General features: G+C 36.5%; 1 protein-coding gene across 1 annotated transcript in view; it reads left to right on the top strand.

Annotated features, from left to right (window-relative positions):
* Positions 1 to 21815, top strand: part of ARHGAP15 (Rho GTPase activating protein 15) — an 820106-nt gene that overhangs the window by 140323 nt on the left and 657968 nt on the right. Inside the window, exon 6 of the mRNA XM_027835584.1 lies at positions 20975 to 21064. Within this exon, the coding sequence (XP_027691385.1) occupies positions 20975 to 21064 (90 nt within the window). The remainder of the gene's footprint in view (positions 1 to 20974; positions 21065 to 21815) is intronic.

Raw genomic sequence — 21815 nt, 5'->3', positions numbered from 1 at the left:
AACCACATTGACCAATCCCTTTCTCAAAAAGATGATATGCTGATTGCCAAGCATTGATTAAAGATAATGTTGTTTATTTTGAAAGAGTTTCACGATAAACTTTTGGAATTTTTGTTCTTACCCATTTAACACATGCTCGCATGTGTTTTATTGTGTTGGAGTGGAGGAGGAATTCCTCCCTTTCATCCAAGAAGTCATGTGAAACTGCTCGTGACTAATGACAGAAAGGGGCTGAAAAATGTAAAAGGTATATACACATGCTCAGATTTACCAAAAGGCTTGGTTCAGCCCATTTTGACAATTGAAGTACTTGAATGCTTGATATGAATTGAGCTAATCTAGGCATTCAAAGCAGAGAAAATATGCTAATGGACAACAGTGCAAGGAAACTACCACCAGAAACTCTCCTCAGTGGGAAATATATATTCACATGCTGTGCTGAGCTTATTAACCTGTTAGTCTTTTTCCTAATATAAAATTTAAACTCTTCGATGTGACATTGTAGAGTCATCCACAGTCCAGCTCTAGACCTATGTCATATTCCCACCCACCCTGCTGCACTTTGGCTTCCAACCAATCTAATGACTAACTTTTCACCAAACTTCACCTCTCATCTCTGTGCTTTTGCCCAGAGCACACTTTAACTTTACCTTTGCCTCTGAGTATCCCTGACTTCCTTAAAGACTCAGCTTAAGTGTTCTTCCTACCAGAAGCCATTCCTACTCCTTCAGCTGTAGGAAGATTCTTTACCTCCTAGTATTTGCTTATTTTTGTACATGTCATATCTTCCCAATAGAATCTGCAAGTCCTTGAAGGCTGGTGTTTTGTTTTTAATCTTTGTATTTCTAGTGACTAATATAGACAGTGCCATGGACAAAGGAGCACAGATTTTGAGTTGGAATGAGTTATAGAAGGTATCTTATTAACACTCCCTCCCCTATTTTACAAATGAGGAAACTTGGGTGAGAGAAGTTCACTGACTTGCCCAGCAGTATAAAGTACTACGTTTCAGTCCTAGTACTTCAGTCTTCTTACCCCTTACTCCCCAAAATATAGTCTTAGAGTCAGAGCCACTCGTCTCCTGGATGTTCCAGGAACAAGATAGTCAATCTCTAGGCTCTGGGTATTTTCTCAGACTGTCCCTCATTCCTGGAATACTCTCCCTCTTCCCCTCTGACTATTGACCTCTCTGGTTTCTTTTGAGTCCTAACTAAAATCTCATCTTCTACAAACTTTCCCTAATCCTTTTTAATTCCAGTGCTTTCTTTCTTTTAATTGTTTTCTATTTATCTTGTATATAGCTTACTTTGTATGTTGTGTCCCCCTGTAGATTGTAAGATCCCTGAGGGCAGGGACTGTCCTTTGCCTCTTTGTGTATCTTTCCCGTTTAGCACAATGTCTGGCATACAGTAGGTGCTTAATAAATGTTTATTGATTAATTGATTATGAGAATGATTTACAAAGAACTCATCAATCCATTCACATTGAGAGATATACAGATACGGATCCACGAAGATTAACTTATACCAAGACAAATAGCAAATCTGAATTTCTAGTTACCTTTTCATTTTTAAACTGCAGAGTTCAGGATATCTGGAGGCTAAACGTGCCCAGAGCCAAAGCTTAGGGGCTAGAATCTGAATCCAAGAATAAATCACTCAAGTCAGGTATCCCATCTCCTTAAATATTTAATAAAGCTGAAATCTAGTTAAATTGAATATGAAGGAGAATTTAGCAGATTCTATCTAAGAGGTGAATAATGAAGTTGTAGTAAGAGCATAAGATGACTGGCTTTAGAGCTGAAAAGCTTCTTAGAGATGAACTAGTTCAGTCCTGTCAATTTTATAGATGATGAAACATTTCAGAATCTATCTATCTTTTGAAAATTACATAATGAATAGTGTTGATTTCCCTATAATCTCAAATTCACTTCTTTTTGCTGCATTCTAACTTAAATGATATTCAGATTAATAATATTGCATTATTCAAATAGGAAATAGTGACTCTTCTTTGATTTAGAAAATATGTAATGAGTGCTTCAAGGTATCTGAGGAGTATAAAAAAATCAGACCATAAAAATTTATAGAAGTTAATATAATTTATAGTTATGAATGGGGTAAATTCATAAACAGATAAATGATAGAGGATAACAATAATCTTAATTATATGAAATTAAAAAGCTTTTACAAAAATAAAACAAATTTAGCCTAAGAGGAGAGTAGAAAAAACTATTGTATTAAATATCTCTAATGAAATGCTAATATACAAAATCTATAGGAAATTGGCATAAATAAGTAAGATTAAATACCATTCCCAGAATTGGTCAAAGGACATGAACCAATAATTTTCAAAAGAATAAAAATTTTAAGTACTTAGCTAAAACATTTAAAATAGTTAATAATGGACAAATATAAATGAAAATAACCCAAATTTACTAACTTACAATCTAGGTCCTAAGGTCCTAAAAGCTGAGAAAACTCATTTTTGAAGTGATTTTGGGAGGACAGGCATGTTAAATCACTACTAGTAGAGTTATAACTTGGTTTCACCAGGAAAATAATATGAATTATTCAAGAAAGTTACCAAATTATTCATAACTTTTAACCCAAAGATTCTACTATTTCCTAGGATGTTATTGTTATTGACAGAAAGAAAAAACTCATACATACAAAAATTGTAAATAGTAGTATCCTTTATAATGATATAATGCTAAAAACAATATGTATGTGCCTAACAATTGGGGAATGGATGAACATATTATGATATATGTATTTGTAATTGAATATTACTCTACTACAAACAATGGAAATTATGAAGAATTATGGAAAATACAGGTAACTTTGTATAAAGCAATGCAAAATGATAGAAGCAGAGCCAGAAGACCAGCATATACAATGATAACAACAATATTTGGAGAAACAATAAAACTCTGCTCAAATAAAATAGTTAATACCACATTGCCAAAGTTAAAGGACACAGCCAAGAATGCCTGAGTGAAAATAGTGTTTGAGAATATGGTAAGAGGAACTGACACTCATTCCTTGTATAACTTTGGACAAATCATTTTACTTCTCAGTACCTCAGTTTCCTTTTCTGAAAAATAAGTGGGTTATACTGTTTGGCTACCAAATTCGCCTTCAACTCTGTATCTATAACCTTGTGGTCCTTTCTATTAATAATAAAATGTTTTCTTGGATAATATACTGTGTCAATGAGTTTATTTGGATATTCTGTCAAAATAAAATGCATCAATAAATTCATTTCAAAAAACTGTTTATTTTAAAAATTGTTGACAAGTTTTTTGTTTGTTTGTTTTTAAGAGAAAATGACTAATAGAATGAGGGGCTATTGTTTGCAGGAGTGAATAGCATTAAAAACATCTTGTAGGAAGTGTTAGGCTTACAAAAGGAAAAACTTAGAAACAGGAAGAAAATTCAGGAGGCAATATTTTGAAGTGGAAAAGAAAATAAATTGAAGTAGTAATTGTTGGATGGGAACTCCCTCAAAAGTAGGAGATGAAATTATTTTCTGAGAGAGAAAGTAAGTTAGGGAGAAGCTAAGTTATTTCAGCACATTTCCTGCTGGATTAATTCCCCTCTTCATAGATAGACATGCCTAAAATTGGACAGTGTAGTGCAGCATAATCACTGAAGCTGAGGAGGGCAAAGAGATGGAAACATAAGCTGTTGCATTAGTAACTGAAGCAAATGTTGAAGTTATTAAGGATGATGACAAGGAGTAGGGTAGAGAAAAGGACTGTGAGTCAAGTGCTGCATTATATTGGAGACTGGCAGATGGTAGTGTTGAGTTAGTTGTCATAGCTCCTCTATCTCTTGACTCTGCTCCTGCAGACCCCTTCTCCCATTGCTGGGTTTTTCCTGACATCTCCATTTTGCAGAGGATCCTCAGACCAGTCATCACGCATAGTCAGTACTATGCCACTGTGCCTCAGCTGCCTCCTGACTCCAACCTTTCAGGCCCCTTCTCCTATTGGTGGGTTCTTCTTGGAGCCTCCATTTTGGGGAAGGACCAGCCATCTTTCATTCTCTGGACTTAGCCACCATCCCCTCACTCTCTCTAACTTTTCAGGTCTCCTTTTATGTGTTGTCTTCCCTTAGTAGGATATGAGCTCCTTAAAGACAGGGACTATCTCCTTTTTTACTTGTATTTGTGCCCCTAGTACAGAACACAGTGCCTGGCACGTAGTAAGTACTTATTATTAAATGCTTGTTGACTGACTAATTAGTGAGTATATATAGTAAATAGTATGTACTTTAAAAGAAGAGATACTGTTAAGTTTTGGTGGAATAGGAATAAGCATTCTCTGCCTTGCTTTCTAGTGAATCAAAGTAGTAGAATAAAATAAATTTAAGGAAAGAGGAAACCCAGATTTCAATTAATGCAAGGAGGTGAGGGAAGTGCTTGTGTGAAAGGTTGATGGTTTAAGGAAGTTTGCTCAAAGATAGGATCATAACTGTAAAACTGGAAGGAACCTTAATAGCCACTGTACTACCTCTTAATTTTATAGATAAGGAAACCAAGATACAGAGATGGAAAATGACATGGCTGGGGTCACATAGTAAGTATCTGAGGTAGTTTATGAACCCAGGGTCCATTCTGCCATTCTGCTTCTCGATAGAAAAGGTCACCAACAGAACCAGATGGAAAGATCTAGCAAAAAGTTGGACCAACAGGGCAAGGAGTAGGACTAGTCTGGAAAGAGATTAAGACAGTATGGAAAGAAGTAGCAGCAGTGGGGAAGGGAACTGAAAGGATCTCTCAATAGGTGAAAAATTAGATCTTTCCCTATGTATTAATTGGTTTATTGGAGTGCCTGTGTCAAGCACAGATGCTTGGGTTTTTCTGTGGTTTATCTTCTGAGAGCTTCATATGGAAAGCAGGGATGTGACCATGGAGAGGGATGAACATTTGCTATAGACTATCATCTAGGTGGCTCAGTGGATGAAGTGCCACACCTGGAGTCAGGAAGACCTGAATTCAAATCCAGCCTCAGATACTTACTAGCTGTGTCACCCTGGGCAAGTCACTTAACCCTGTTGGTATCTGTTTCCTCATCTATAACATGAACTGGAGAAGGAAATGCTAAACCACTCCAGTATCTTTGCCAAGACAACCCAAATGGGGTCATAAAGAATTAAATTAGATGTGACCGAAATGACTGAACAGCAAGTGTAAATGTACTGGGGGATGAATAATGGAAGAGGATGGACTATTTAGACTGCACATTTAGATCTAGGGGCATTCTTGACACCTTTATGTGCCCAGTGTAGCTCAACTTTACACCTTGAGAGGAACATGGTTACCCTTCTCAGTCTGCACTTTGCATCTTAGGATGCAGTTTCAACCTATGAATTCAATGTATATGGAAAAGGAGAATGTTGGCAACAATCAATAAGCATGCTTTTAAAATAATGTAAATAAAAAGAAGGCACTGCTCACAGGGAGATAGAAATTTTTAATTTTAACAAAGGAAAATTTTCATATTTCACTCAAATGACAAGGATTTATTAAGTACCTACTATGTGCTGGGTGCTGGGGATACAGTATCTAATTTCAATATGAGAATATGAAGTACTAGGGTTGCAATATATTGTATTGACCTGGTTAGAGAGAAGTTGAGCATAGTGAAAATACAGTTGGACTTTGAGTCAGGAGAAACTTGGTTTTCAGTCCTGGGTCTTACTATTTTTAGCTATGTGACAGTGGACAAGTCACTTTATCTCCTTCATCTGTAAAATGGGAGTGATAATACTTGTACTATTTATATCTCAGAGTTGTTGTTAGGAAGATCCTTTTTACACTGTGTTTATATCATTAGTTAAAGCATTAAAAGATGTGTAAGGAATAGGTAGATATGTACTAAATGGCGGCTCAGTATAACCTTTTATTGGTGGCCAATCAGATGTAGAAGACATTCAAATGGGTCCAATTATTTGCTCAAGAAAGTGAAAGGCCTCCTGCAGAAAGTAGGATTTAGGAGTCAGGAGGATTTGAGTTCAAATCCGGCCTCAGAAACTTACTAGCTGTGTGACCCTGGGCAAGTCACTTAGCCCTGATTGCCTCACAAAAAAAAAAAATTCTAAAACAGAGGCAGCTAGGCGGTGCAGTGGATAGAGCACCGGCCCTGGATTCAGGAAGACTTGAGTTCAAATCCAGCCTCAGACACCTAGTACTTACTAGCTGTGTGACCCTGGGCAAGTCACTTAACCCAATTGCCTAACCAAAAACAAAAAAAAAAGAAAAGAAAAGAAATAAAAAGAAATTAAAAAAAAAGAGAAAAAGAAGAAAGTAGGATTTAAGTAAAGTCTTCAAGAAAGCCAGGAGATAGAATCTGAGAATGGAGTGTTATGTTTAAGGAATAGCAAGAAGCTTAGTGTTTCTGGTTCATGTTGTTGTTGTTTGTCTTTCATTTTTGAAGAGGACTAATGATATCACAAGGTGATACCTTGACCCATGCATGAATTGGATTTAATCGAGGCAGAGTTGCACAAAATCATCAGCCTCAGTCCCTCTTCTAGAGTCATTAATGTCCAGTGGCGAGACAAAAGTCAAGATGACTGGTGATGACCCAGGATGCAGTGGATGACCTTGGCATCTTCAATGTCTGACCAAGCTCTAAGTACTCCACAGCAGCTGCTTCAGTTACCTTCATAACCATTGGAACAAATTGTTCTCATTTACCCTTTTCACTGGGAAAAGTTTTCATATGCTTGGGGTAGATATCCCCCTAAGTCACCAACAGGTTTGAAGTCCATCAGTTACCCTCAACATGGTTTAGCCCAGGGGTGGGGAACCTGTGATCTTGAGGCAATATGTGGCCTTCTAGATTCTTGGGTGCGGCCTTTTGACCAAGTCCAAGTTTTACGAAACAGATCCTTTTATTAAAGGGATTTGTTCTATGAAATTTGGATTCAGTCAAAGGGCCACACTTGAGAACCTAGAACATGTGCTCAGAAGGTCACAAAGTTCCTTATCCCCAATTTAGCCTTTCTGCTGAAATGGTTTACTAAGGTATGGCCACCATGTATGCTACTGCTTCTTGGAGCCACAGGTGAGAGTTGAGCGCTAGGTGGACACCAAAGATAGATGAGCAGCCCTAAAAAGACCTCTGCAAGTCCTCACACCAGAGCTGTTAGTCCTCCTTAAACATCCCATACACACTTTCTGGATCATAGTGCATATGGAGACAAGTAAAGTGGAAGAAGACTGAAGGTAAGAATGGTCCAACATGTGGAGGGCTTTCGGTGACGAACAGGAAATTTTATATTTGAACTTGGAAGTAATGGGCAACCACTAAGGCTCATTGAGTAGGGGAGTGACGTAGTCAGACTTGCACTCTAAGAAAATCACTTTGGCTGTTGAATAGAGAATAAATTGGGATGAGGAAAGATTTGAGCATAGAGGCCAACCATGACTGCTGTTGCAGTAGTCCAGAAATCATGTCATGGAGGCTTCTACCAGGGTGGCAGCTGTGTGAATAGAAAGAAAGGCATATATAAGATGGCTTTGTGAAGGCAAAAACCACAAGACTTAGCAACAGATTGGGTATGTAGAGTGAATATAACAGAGGAATCTAGGATGACATCAAGATTGGAAGAGTGTCCTCAGTAGTAATAGAAGAGTTTGGAAGATGATAGAATTCTGGGTGTGTGTGAGGGAGGAGTGGAGGTCATGAGTTTTAATTCTGGATTTGTTGAATTTGAGATACTTGAGACCTTCGTCTTGAAACATCCCATGTACAATTTGTGATGCAGGACTGGAACTTAGGAGAGAGATAAAGGCCGGAGATATAGGCCTTGAGAACATCTTAATTCAGATAATATTTGAAGTCGTGGGAACTGATATGAGTTCCCCAAGTGAGATAGCATAAAGGGGGAAAAAGAAAGGGACCAAAACAACTTTGACAGTTAGTGAATTTGACCTGAGTGAATGTTGAGCAAAGTATACTAGGAAGTTGTTAGGTAGGAGAAACAGTGAGAGAGCAGTGCCTTGAAAACCCAGAGAGAAAAGAGTATTCAGAATATAAGGTGATCTAAAACATCAAAGGCTGCAGAGAGTGTCTGTTAACACTATAACACACCACATAATTTCAGAAACAGTACAAATATATTAGGCACTTAACTTGCCCCAGAAAGAGGTCAGCACTCATAACGTACAGAATAAACCACATATGCTAAAAATATTTTTAAAATTATATTTTATACAACACTCAAAAATCTTTAACAAATAGTAATAGTAGGTCAACAATACTACTTTGATTAAAAGAAAACTTTTCAAGACATTTAATGCACTGTGTGCTCATTGAAACCACTCATCCTTCCATAACCTTGAAGGCTAAAAAGGAATAAAATAAAAGGCTTCATTAAAATAATCTGTTTACTTTTTTAATATTGTTTACTTCCAAGAAGAGTGAACTCAAGCATTACTTAAATAATGTAATAAAATCAATGTTCATTCAGTATAGTATGATTTTAATAGCAAAATGAACTTATTTATGACCATAAAATGATCTGATTTAACCAAAAGATCAAAATAGTTTTTAATCAGAAAACTGTTCATTAATTATTAAATATTGTGGGCAAAGTGAATGTGGGAAGGCCTTAGCTTTGTAAAGAGAATATCTTTCTTTATCTTTGCAAAGAAAGTATCTTTCTTCTTACCTTCCTGTTTTCAAAAGAGAAACTGGAAATATACCACCCAACTTCATTCATCATCCTGTTGAAGGAAATTCAAGTGTTAAAAGACAGTTTATTTTTCACATCTAAACTCATAGAAGAGATCCTGTCTCTGGGGGAAAAAAGTATAGTTATCACTGGGGAATGTTTTTTTTTTTTTTAATTGTAAATATAAAGTCTTTTTCCCGTCTTTTTGTGGTTTACACTACCATATGGCCTCATTATTTCTAATAATTAGACAAAATGACAACGCAAAACCTAAGGGGAAGAGGAAAGGGAGGGAAGGCAGAGAGAGGGATAATGTATTCTTGTATTTTATTAACAAAAACCTCTTTCTAATCAAAAATTAAATCAAGCAACTGATATAAATACAAATGAGGTCTAGTTCTCTGCATTATACAGTATAGATGGATTTTTATAATTTTCTCAAGATCTGATCATTAACCACCATAAATACTGCATCTTACATGACTTTTAATAACCAGAAAACCTATGAAATTGATATGATGCTACATAAATGGATAATAGTGTACTATCCCTAAGCAAACTTCACCTTAGGCTGTCCCAGAGATCTATTTTCATTATAAAGCTTGACTCTCTGAGGTTTATCATTTTGGCCAAAGTAATACAACCGAATTATAGCTGGTCATGTGATATAATATGCTTGCATGCTTAAAAAATGACTTTAGAAATTCAGTAATTTTTTTCTCTGAGCAAGTATTTGCTCTTGGGTATTTAATATTAGGTTATTGGTCCTTCTGGAAGTTTACTTACTGAATGAAAATGCTTTTTGTATCCATATTCTAGGAGAGTGCATGTTGGGTACATTGACTCAAGGCACTGATCAGCAGCCATTTTGTGATAGAGATTCCACCAAAACAAATAGTTTTGTTTTGTTTTACATTAGTAGAGCGTTTCTACCTGCTGGGCCCTGCAACTACCACTAAGATGTCCAGTCTATTGTAAAAAAAAAAATACTTTTTTCATTTTTCATAGCTTTGCTTCTCTGCCAATTCAGTGGGATTTGGACATATAATAATAGTAATTCCAGACTGTAAATAGCTATTATACACTTATGCCTTCATGCTTTAAAAATCTGTGTAAGTGGCCTTCCACATGAAGACAAAGAGTATAAGGCTTTTTAAAAAAGATTTATATGATTACAACAAATAAGAAAATTATAATGAAATGCAAAAAACCCTTACATAACAATACAAAGTGAAGGCAAATTAGAGTAATAGATAGAATGACAACTATGTCAATATTAACAATTACAATAAAAACAGCAACAAAATCTAGGTAAAATGCACAGAACAGCATGTACAATGTATATACAGACCTCACATTCAACAGCTCTCTCCCAAGCCAATTTGAGCCAATGAAACTTGGTGATTTTTATCCTCCTCCATGCTCAGTTTGGTAGGAGTAAAACGATCAAACTTCTAAGACTGATTTTAGGTCAAATTTCTAAATGACAGAAATAAAACTTTACTTACATTTTAGAACACAAGCCAATAGTTGTAAATTGGTGAGAGAAATAGTGTGAAGTGGTAGATATCAACCCTCCCTGGGAATCAAGCAAACAGTTCTCACCACTGACATGCTGTGTAACTCTTCACATAACAACAAAAAATTATCATCATCATCATCATCATCAATAGTTAACATTTATTTAGGGCAAAAAGAGGTTAAATAACTTGCCCAGGGTTATACAGGTAGTAAATGTCTGAGGCTGGAATTGAACTCAGGTCTTCTTGACTCCAGTGCGGTTACCCTATCCACTATACCACATACTTGCCCCTAATTTGTTAATGCCACAGGCAGTCCTATAAAATTAATGAATGGTAGGAATTTCCTTACTGGTAATTACACAAACTGAAGGAATCAAAGACATAAACCTCTCCAGCCCCACCAAAGGCAACACAAGCACACACACACACACACACACACTCGGATTTGGTATCCTATATGAATTTATTAGTAAGCCCTTCTTTGCATTTCTCATATTGAAAGTATTCTCTGATCCGAGGGCTTATCTTCTTATTGGTTGGTTCCTCCTAGAACTTCTGAGGCCCAGTCCAAAGATGTCTTCATTTCTCTCTAGGCTTCATTGTTTCCTTACCTTCTCCTGACTTTCTCTACCATGCCCAGTGCCAGGCACCTTCTCTCACTTCTCCCCCCTGACCAAATTCCCATTATATCTCTTTTCCATGTTGTCTTTCTCATTAGAATGTAAACTCCCTGAAGGCAGAAGTTGTCTTTCTTCCAGCTTCTATTTGTATTCCCAGCACTTAGTACAGTCCAAGGCACACTGAAGAAATGCTTATTGACTGACTGAATGACCTTAGGTGTTTGGGATTTAATTCAAATAAATTTGTACTAAGTGATTCTTTCCAATTTCCAAAGGAGAATGTTAAATAACATCCTGACAAACACCTCCCAACTTTTCTAAAAAATGCATTTCAGAGTTTAGTGACTCAATTTCAAGCCTTCAGTTTTCTATTTTGTTATTAACCTAAGTTTCCAATACTGTTGTTTAGACCTATATAATTTTATTCAAACATTAGTGGAGATGAACTGCTGGTCACCATCTTCTATGTAAAAGTGTAATATGCTTACAAACTTTTTTAAAGCACTCCCTTGGCCTTTTTTTCTGTAGGACTAAGAACGCTACATGGCTTAGGTTTTCCTTGTATGGTTTACAAAATGACAGCACGCTCACCATCTTTGCAGTTCTCTGAAACCTCTCCAAATTCTTCATAGTCTTCTGTGGTTATGGAATCCTAAAATTAGCTCAATCTTCCAGTAAATTCCTACCAGAATAATGTGAGGATTGCTCTCCTATTTACACATCCCATCATTGCAAAGTATTTATTTCTTTATTTGTTTTATGGGCAGAATTCATTATGTCTCTGAGGTTTTTCTACCGTGATTGTACAATTTGCCTACTTGTAATATTCTATCATTCTCCATACTAAATAAAATTGTATTCCAAACCAGGAATATGTTGCCTTTGATTTTCATGTCTTTTCATGTGGTGAGGTGCTCTAGTATTTGCTGACTGTGGCCATTTCTGGGACCTCTTCATTGTAGTAATTATTTCATACTGTCTTTACTTTTGTCTATTTATAATGTATTGTTTAAGTAGTACAGGTTGGAGATGGCACAATTGCATACAAGATCTTCTTTTCGTTATTCTTTCTTCTAGTGTGTTTTTGATTTTGATCTTTGCTTTACTAATACTCTAACTGACCAGGTAACTCTCAACTCTGAAGTGATTACTCTGTAATGAGAGGCACATGGCATAGTGAAAATAGTACTGACTTGGAAATAGGAGATACCTAGGTTCAAACTCTGCTTTTCTTGCTTACTAGCTGAGTGACTAGGAACATGTAACTTGACTTTTCTGAGCCTCAGTTTCTTCTTCTATAAACAAAAGATAATAATACCTGAAGCATTTACCTTATAGTGTTGTTATGAGGATCCAATGAGGTAAAATAAAGTACTTTGTAAACTTTAAAGAACCATTTACATGTCAGATATCACTGTTTGCCGTTAATCAAAAATACTTATTGAATACCTACTATGTGCTAGACATTGTGCTAGGCACTACGAATACAAAAGAGATATAGTTCATGCCATAGTTCAGTGGTTTACATTCTAGTGAATTATATCTTGTCCATCAAAATAGTTAATTTTTATTTTTTTTGTGATGCTGGCTATGTTTAATAACTTATGAAATAACTGTCTAAGGAAGTTGGAAACATGAATCTTTTGAGTAGTCCACAAGACTCTTTGATTTCTTGATCTTGATATAGCGAAGCATATGTTTCAAACATATTGGAAACATAGTTTTCACTGTTCTCCCCTTTGCCTGACTTCATTTTGCAGTTTCTAATTCTCAAGATATATGTTGACTGAGCTTGGATGACAATAAGTACTTAACAAATGCTTGTTAGATTGATCTTGTCAAGTTCTTCATAGAATTTCCCTTCTTCACCTAGGTGGTGCAGTGGATAGAATGCTGGGAAGATCTGAGATAAAATACAGTCCTAGACACTTAGTAATTAATATGAACCTTGGAAAGTCACTTTAACCTCTGTCTGCCTGAGTTTCTTCAATTGTAAAATGGAGATGATGGTAGCAACTACCTGATAGGGTTGTTCTAAGGATCAAATGAGATAATATTTTAAAGTGCTTTGCATGGTGCCTGGCATACAGCAGACACGTAATAAATGCATATTCCTTTTCCTTCCCACTTCAATTCCTGCAATAGATTTTGGCACAAATGGTGCAATTACCATCATGCTTATGCTCATCATAAGCATGTAAAGAACATAGGATCATAAATTTAGATCTGGTAGAGACGGCCAAGTGTCCCATGAAATGACAGATAGACAGACAGACAGACAGACAGATGAATGGGTAGATAGATGGATAGGCAACTAGGTGGCATAATAGATGGTGTGCCTGGTCTGAAGTTAGAAGGACCTGAATTCAAATCTAGCCTTGGACACTTACTGGTTATATGATGCTGAGCATCACTTAACCTCTTTTTGCCTCAGTTTCTTCAGCTGTGAAATGGAGATAATAATAGTACCTAACTCCCAGATTTCTTGTGAGGATCAAATGAAGTAATAATTGTAAAGTGCCTGGCACATAATATTGTTCAATCAATCAGTCATGTCCAACTCTTTGTGACCCCATGGACCATAGCATGCCCGGCCCTTCTGTCCTCCACTATCTTCTGAACTCTGTCCAAATTCATCCTTGTTGTTTCCATAGGACTATCTATTCATCTCATCCTCTGCCATCCCCTTCTCCTTTTGCCTTCAATCTTTCTCAGCATTAGTCTTTTCCAATGAGTCCCATCTTCTCATTATGTGGCCAAAATATTTAAGCTTTAGCTTCAGTATGTGAATGAATGAATTCTTTAAGTATTGACTGATTTGATCTCTTTGTTGTCCAAAAGTCTTCTCCAGTACCACAATTTGAAAATGCCTATTCTGCAGTGCTCAGCTTTCCTGATAGTCCAACTCCCACAGCCATACATTATTCTCACAAAAACCATGGACCTTTGTCTGCAAAATGATGTCTCCACTTTTTAGTATGCTGTCCAGATTTGTCATAGCTTTCCTTCCAAGAAGTATCTTTTAATTTCATGGTTATAGTCTCCATTTGCAGTGATATTTGCACCCAACAGTATAAATCAGTCACTGCTTCCATTTCTACTCCCTCTATTTGCCAGGAATTAATGAGACTAGATGCCATAATCTTAGGTTTTTGCTTTTTTTTTTTATCTTAAACTTCAAGCCAGCATTCTCCTCTTTCACCCTTATCAAGAGGTTTCTTAAGTTTTCTTCCCTTTCTGCCATCAGAGTGATATCATCTGTATATCTGTGTTTATTGATACGTGTCCCAGCACCCATAATTCTGGCTTTTGGTTCATCCAGCATGGCATTTTGCATGATGTACTCTGTATATGAGTTAAATAAAAAGGTGACAATTAATAGCCTTGTCATATTCCTTTCCCAATCTTAAACCAATCAGTTTGTTACACATTCAGTTCTGTTGCTTCTTGACCCACATGCGAGTTTCTTAGGAGACAAGTAAGATATCATGTCTTTGAGGACTTGCCACAATTTGTTGCGAACTCCACACGTAAAGGCTTTAGTGTAGTCAGTGAGGCAAAAGAAGATGTGGTTGGTTTTGTTTTTTTTTTTTTCTGGAACTCCCTTGCTTTCTCCATAATCCGGTGGAGATTGGCAATTTGGTCTCTAGTTCTTCTGCCTCTTCAGAAACCAGCCTGCACCTCTGGTAATTCTCAGTTTGCATATTGCTGAAACCTAGTTTACAAAATCTTAAGATAACCTTGCTGGTGTGTGAAATTCACACAACCATTTGGTAGTTTGAACATTCTTTGGCATTGCCCTTCTTTAGCATTGGGATATAAACTTACCTCTTCCAATCCAGTGGCCACTGCTGATTTTTGTAAATTTGCTGGCATATTAAATGCAACACTTTAGCAGCATCATCTTTTAGGATTTCAAATAGTTCATCTGGAATTCTGAAATCTCCACTAGCCTTATTGTTAGCAATGCTTCCCTCCAATTTTCCCTAACAGATTACTTTAGTTTCTCATTCTATTGTTTTCTTCTATTTCTTTGTGTTGCTCATTTAAGAAAACCTCATCTCTCCTTGCTATTCTCTGGAATTCTGGACTCAGTTGAGCATATCTTTCCCTTTCTCCTTTACTTCTTGCTTTCCTTCTTTCCTCAACTATTTGTAAAGCTTCATCAGATGGCCATTTTGCTTTCTTGCTTTTCTTTTTCTTTGGATTATTTTTTGTTGCTGCCTCCTGTACCATCTAGCAGAACTAATCTCTTAAATATTTTCATCACCTCCACTACATGTACAAAAGAGATGTTATTTAGGTCATACCTATATGGTCTGATGGTTTTCCCTACTTTCTACAACTAAAGTTAAATTGTGTAATTAGAAGCTCATGATCTGAGCCACAGTCAGCTGAAGGTCTTGTACTAACTGACTGTATAGAGTTTTTCCACCTTTGACTGCAAAGTATATAATCAATCTGATCTCAGTAATCACCATCTAGTGATTTCCATGTGTAGAATTACCTTTTAGGTTGTTGAAGAAGAATGTTTGTTATGAACAGTGAGTTATCTTGATGAAACTCTATTAGTCTCTGCCTTGCTTCATTTTGTAGTCCAAGGCCAAATTTGCCTGTTATTCCAATTATCTTCTGATTGCCTACTTTGGCAAATCCTTCAAGGAGCTTACATCCAAGTGGAAAAAGGCAACATATAAAAGGGGACTTAAAGGGAGGGAAAGAAGGGTTCCCACAAAGTGGCAAGCCTTCTGGTGAACAAGTGAAAAAGTTCAGATCGTTAGAAGGGGAACTGGGAGCGAAATGATCATGTTCTAGGCACTTCATAAAGTGGTGGTTCAGGCAAGGGACTCACCAATCAGAAGAGAACCCTGTAAGCTGGAGGCATATTTAAGGTGAGCAGTCTGCTAACAAGGAGGTAGAAATGTCAGGGGATTGAAGGATGGAGTTAGGAATAAAGTGAGCATGGCCTGAGCATCCCATGAAATGAGAATTCTTATTATGTTTGTTAAACCAACTTCTTTGATTCTTTTCTTTCCCACATCAGAGGAATCTAAATTGTCATTCCATTCACATCTCAGAGATCTCTGTGAGTGGCAAATTAAGGGATTATAGGATTAAGGGCTAGTTTCATCAAACTGCATAACACAATCAAAAGAAATTTAGGTGTTCCAGTTCATTTAAAGGGAGAATGCTTTAAGTAGGTGGCTCATTTTCTTCACTTATCTGTTGATAATTGAACAAAGAATAATATTAAGAATAACATTAGGTTAACCAATGTTTATAGCTGGTCCAAGAACTTTGACTTTTGGCATCATTTGCACACTTTTGCCACTCTAATTCTCCTTGGAGAAGTGAAAGGGGCCATACAGCACTGAATGAAATTCTATACTTTGTTTCATGGATGACCCAATACATTGGCCAAATACAAAACCAAAGACATTTTACATATAAGGGCCAGTCTTTTGGTTGAAAGTCTCTCTGGTCCTTGGATAGCAGATAGTAGTCTGTTGCTAGGTAAGGGCCACAACTTTCGAATCATGATAAGCAATGATTGTAAGACTTTTGTGAGGAGCATGGTGTGAGAACAAACTAACCTTGATTATCCCAATAGTATTGATAGAGAAGGCTTGAAAGAGGAGAACAAAAACACATTAGATGGAATAGATCTGCTCATCATATGATAGGGACCCATTTTCATTGATGATGGGAACAGTTTTGTTGATGAAACTATTTCTATTCTATTTGCTGCTTTCATGGAAATCTATTGGTTGTTATTCTATTCACCAGAAACTTCCGTATATCTTCTGGATTTATTTATAGCAAGAACTGCAGTAAAGATGTGATTCATTTCAGTATTCTATCAACTTGTTGGTTATTAGACAAATGTCACATTAAGATTTTTGGACTCTAGCATTTCAGTGGCAACTGGGTGGTTCAGTAGATAGAGCACTGGGCCTAGAGTCAGCAAGACCTAAGTTCAAATCCAGCCTCAGGCACTTAGTAGCTGTGTCACCCTGGGCAAGTCGCTTAACTGTTTGCTTCAGTTTCCTCTTCTATAAAATGGGCTGAAGAGGAATTGGCAAGCCCCACCAGTATCCTTGCAAAGAAAATTCCAAATGAGATCACAAAGAGTTGGACACAACTGAAAAGTGACTCAACAATGGCTTGACTTAATCAAATGTATAAAGACTTAATATGTACTAGAAATAACACAATTCTAAAAGTATTGTATTGATTTGCAAGGCATCTCATAAGAGAGAATCTTCCAAAAGAATGGAAACTCCACAAAGGATGCTAAACCCCTAATTCCTTCATTGCCCTCCTCCCCCCAAAAAGATAACTGAGAAACTATAAGCTTTTCCTAGCTGTTAACCCACCTACTTACTTATTCATCTCTGCAAAATCTTTATGAAAATAGTCTCAGCATGCATAAATGGCATCCTTGATGAAAATGTTAGCAGGCAGCCTTTTTCAGAAACTTGTTTATTGCACGTCACAACTTCATAGTCATCCTTTTGACTAAGAAGGTAGTGAATATAATATTCTGCTATTTATTTTTTATTTACAAGTGTTTGGTTCATCTAAATAGCCTTAAAGGCTACACTTATATAGCATGGCTCCCACACATATGCTAAAATCATACAGGCTAATATGACAGGTGTGTCCACATCTTGACTTCAGTATGAAAGACCACAGAAGGAGGCAAAGTTTAGTTTGGATATTTAAAGACAAGGAAAGACTATTGCTATAGGTAGATGATTACAAGATAAACCACAGACTTGATGACTTCACACAGTACTGATTTATCAACAGAAAAGTACTGACCTCTTTACACCATTTGAAAGGGGATAAAACAGGTGAATGACTGCAGCTGGGTAGGTATCTGAGAGTCTTCCCACTCTTGGAGGTATTTTCAATATGTTACCAGTGTGCTGACCCATGGGAAGGCAGTGAGGGAGAAATTTGATAAGTATGTGCCTTCTTCCTCCATATATCTTTTGGGTGATGGGACTCACCCTGGTATAAGAGCTTGGTTCAGCAGAAGGGAGAGTCTGTAGTGACATGGTGACTCAGAAATTATTTAGACTACATTCTATAAAGAGGGACTCCATTTTCTTATCCTAGTGGTGTTTGAGAGCCCTAGATATGACAGAAGCACAAAGCATGAAGATCTTTGTCCACGTACGGTTTTTGCCAATGTTGTGGAAGATTTTTTATGCAAGAGTTCAGACTGAAGAGAGATTCTTTCTTTCAATAGTTTTTATTTATAGCTTTTGTTTTTATATTGCTTCAATTTCACCCTGTATTCCTTCAGTTTTGTATTGCCTGTTGGGTTTAGGCAGTCCTAAACCACAGGTGTTACTCAGAACTAAGAATAAGGTCAGAGAACTGTAGGCATATCTAACCTCTGATCAGGCATCATTAGGAAATCCTTACTATCCCTTAGCTTTCCAATGGCTAAAATTCTATTTCACTATTACAATCTATGCTTAAAACTAATCATGCAACTCAAAGCCCAAATCCTACTTGTAATGGTGAATCAGTAGTGTTATTTTAATATATGAAAGATAGCCCATTTAATAAAATCTTCTAGACACTAGCACCTGTCTCCCAGGGTTGTTATGTGGATTAAATGAGATAATAATTATTAAGTACTTAGCTCAGTGCCTGGCATATCATAAATGCTACATGAATGTTAACTATTATTAGTTATTATTATTATTATTACTACTATGCTATTTTAGAATTATAATAGGAATTGTTGACAGAATTACTATATCTAAATAGGTCAGAATATTTTTTTACAATAAGTTTGGACAATTCTTTAATTCCACAATATAATAGCTTAACAAAATGTATTTCTTTCATACTATCACATAAACCAACTGACCTAAGTTATCTAGTGACTATTGTTTTTGTTTTTATTGCTGTTGTTTGTTTGTTTGTTTTAAAGAAACAGGAAACAGAGGAAGCTCAGAAGCTTACAAATGAGATATTCTATACCACACTGAATCAGATTTTCAGACTTTATAGGTGGTTCCTTGCTGGTATATGCTATGTGGGAAGGCAAGAAACAGAACTAGTAACTAGGTCAGAGCCCAACCCCTATGTGTAACATCCACTTCACATTCACTCCCTAAGCTCTCATTCTAAGTGACAAATGCAGTGCAATGGTCCTCAGACTTTACATTTAACCCAAAACCTCTGCTGTGCTCACAGTTCCTAGGCCATTCTTCCAAACTGCCCATCATCTCACAAGAACAATGAGGCTAGTTCCTCACAGGTGATCCTTAGTCCCTCGCATAATCGCAAACATTTGTTTCCCCTTGCAACCTGCTCTGTGTGAGATGGAAGGATATGTTTGGCAATGGGATACACTCACGTCCCTCTTTTGTCCACAATGTTCCAAGTTCTTGATATGTGCCTATTGTGACATGTTAAATGCTAAAAGAACATTGGCTTTGGAGTCATGGGTCCTGACTTTGAGTCAGAGCTCTTCAACTTGCTATCTGTGTAATTTAGTGCAAGATATTTCACTCCTCTAGATCTCAGTTTCCTCAGATGAAAAATTAGGGGTTTGGACTAGATAGTTCCCCATGCCTCTTCCAAATTCTACATATAAGACCATACTGGGAAAGTAAAGGTCAAAGACGTATGATTTAATTTAAGTAAACATAATATGTGAAAATCCCATTGCAAAAAAAAATATAAAGGAATGATTATTAACTGTTTTAAAAAAGCTTTAGGGGCAGCTAGGTGGCGCAGTGGATAGAGCACCGGCCCTGAAGTCAGGAGGACCTGAGTTCAAATTCAGCATCAGACCAAACACTTGACACATACTAGCTGTGTGACCTTGGGCAAGTCACTTAACCCCAATTGCCTTACCAAAAAAAAAAAAAAAGGAAAAAAAAGCTTTATAAAAAACTTACAGATGGTTGGATTTGCCTTTAAATGGCAAGTAACCCCAGTGAATGTGAAGATTTAGCGATCTAGTTTACAAAAAGTCAATTTATAACCTACTTTTTATTTTCTCAGATGATGCCAACCTAAGTTTCCTCAGTGAAGTTGACTAAATGAGGATATCTAGGACATATGTATGTTGTAGGGAGAATGGAGAGAGAGGGAGAAGGAGAAAGGGGGGGGAGAGAGAGAGACAGAGAGAGAGAGAGACAAGAGAAGAGAAGAGAAGAGAAGAGAAGAGAAGAGAAGAGAAGAGAAGAGATGAGATGCAAATTATTCCTTAGAGTACACAAACTGTTGACAGGGTTTAACATTTCTTGTCTTATAACTGGTGAATTTAAAGGCTCATTTAATGGCACAAGGGGGGAAAAAAGGTTCATTTCATAAAATCACAAATCTAAAAGTAGAAGGGAACAAGGATTTGTATAACACCTACTATGCTCCAGATACTGGGCTAAGCACTTTACAAATATTATCTCATTTGATCCTCACAGCAATACTGCCCGTGCTGTTATTGTCCCCAGCTTACCTTGAAGGAAGCTAAGGTAGTCAGAGGTTAACGACTTACCCAGGCCCACAGAGAGTAAGGGTCTAATGTCACATTTTTAAATCTGGTTCTTCTGACTTGAAGTCCAGTTCTCTGTTCACTGTACCACCTAGCTGGAATAATAATGTAACTCATATTCCAAATGAGAAAACTGAATCAGAAATATCATTTTTAATACAGGTCTCTTTATTAGTCTAACATCCTTTTGATAAGATCACAGTTCATCACATCTAGACTATATGACTCTAGAACTTATCAGTTCTACTGATCACTGAATCAGTGTTATTAATATTAGTGCATACAAGTGGGAGGGTAGTCAGGATTGGTGGGAAAAAAAAGCATACCAAGATGCCATAATGTCACCCATTCCTTTATCTTTTTTTTTTAATTGCAAGGAAACTCAGAATTCATCTTAATTATTATTCTTTTGTGAAAATAATCTTAAATTGAGATTCCCCCTAAATTGGATTTTTACTAAAAACGTGACAAGGTATGTGTACATATATGTATATAGTATATGAATATATTATGATATTAGAAACAACATTACATTATTCAATTGGTAACAGAAAACTCTTGAGTTTTAGAATGTCTCCTCATTTTTTTAAACTATTTATTCATGTTTAATTTTGTTCATAGAAAACTGGACAGAAACCAGAATGTTTGGATTTGTGTGGAGCACATATTGAATGGACCAAAGAAAAATCAAGCAGAAAAAATGTCTTTCAGGTAAGTGTATTGCAAATACTCAGTTTATTAGTGTCCCCTTTTGTAAATAAGAAGTCTTTTGGATCACATCCTAGGTAGTTTATAAGCTTTAGCAGCTATGAATTAATCGAGTAAAGACTACTGATTTCTGTTGTTTTAAAGATCATCTTTTGTTGTTGTTGATTCCATTTTGGGGTGCTTTTTAAAGAATAAAAGCTCTGGTGACTGAATCCTATCAAAACACTAAGGATGTGTTGATTTGTTGATTAATGTTCTGTGTGTATTCAATTGGTTTTTGCAAGTTGGTAGGTAATTGTTTTGGGTTTATGCCTAGAATTCGTGACCTAGAGAGCCTTAATAAATAGAAAGTTCCCAAGATGCTTACACAAGTTGAGCTCCAACTGAGTATGGTTACCTTGTTGTTGTTGTTATGGTTGTTTTTTCTAAATTGCTGCTTATGGTTGTGATTTCCTCGGTATGTTCACTGGTGGGAGAGAGTAGGATAAAAGGGACCCAGAATTCATAAAGGAGGTTATTTATTTCTACATTTTAGAAAATTGCATTCAACAGAAAATAAGCAACTTGGTTTATATGGAATATATACATATATTTGTGTGTGTGCGTATGCGATGTCCACAGTTAATCCCTTGAAAAGATAAATTCTAAGTTATAAAGGTTTACATATTGTCAGATTCTGGGAATGGAATAATTGATGATCCTAAGATATGATTGCTCTCATCTAGAATAGCATCATTCTTCATCTTAACATTAG

Source organism: Vombatus ursinus, unplaced genomic scaffold (genome assembly GCF_900497805.2).
Source record: "Vombatus ursinus unplaced genomic scaffold, bare-nosed wombat genome assembly UNPS02014816.1, whole genome shotgun sequence".
NCBI classification, from domain to species: Eukaryota; Metazoa; Chordata; class Mammalia; order Diprotodontia; family Vombatidae; genus Vombatus; species Vombatus ursinus.
Note: the sequence above shows the minus strand (reverse complement) of the source record. Positions and strands in the feature narration are given on the sequence as shown.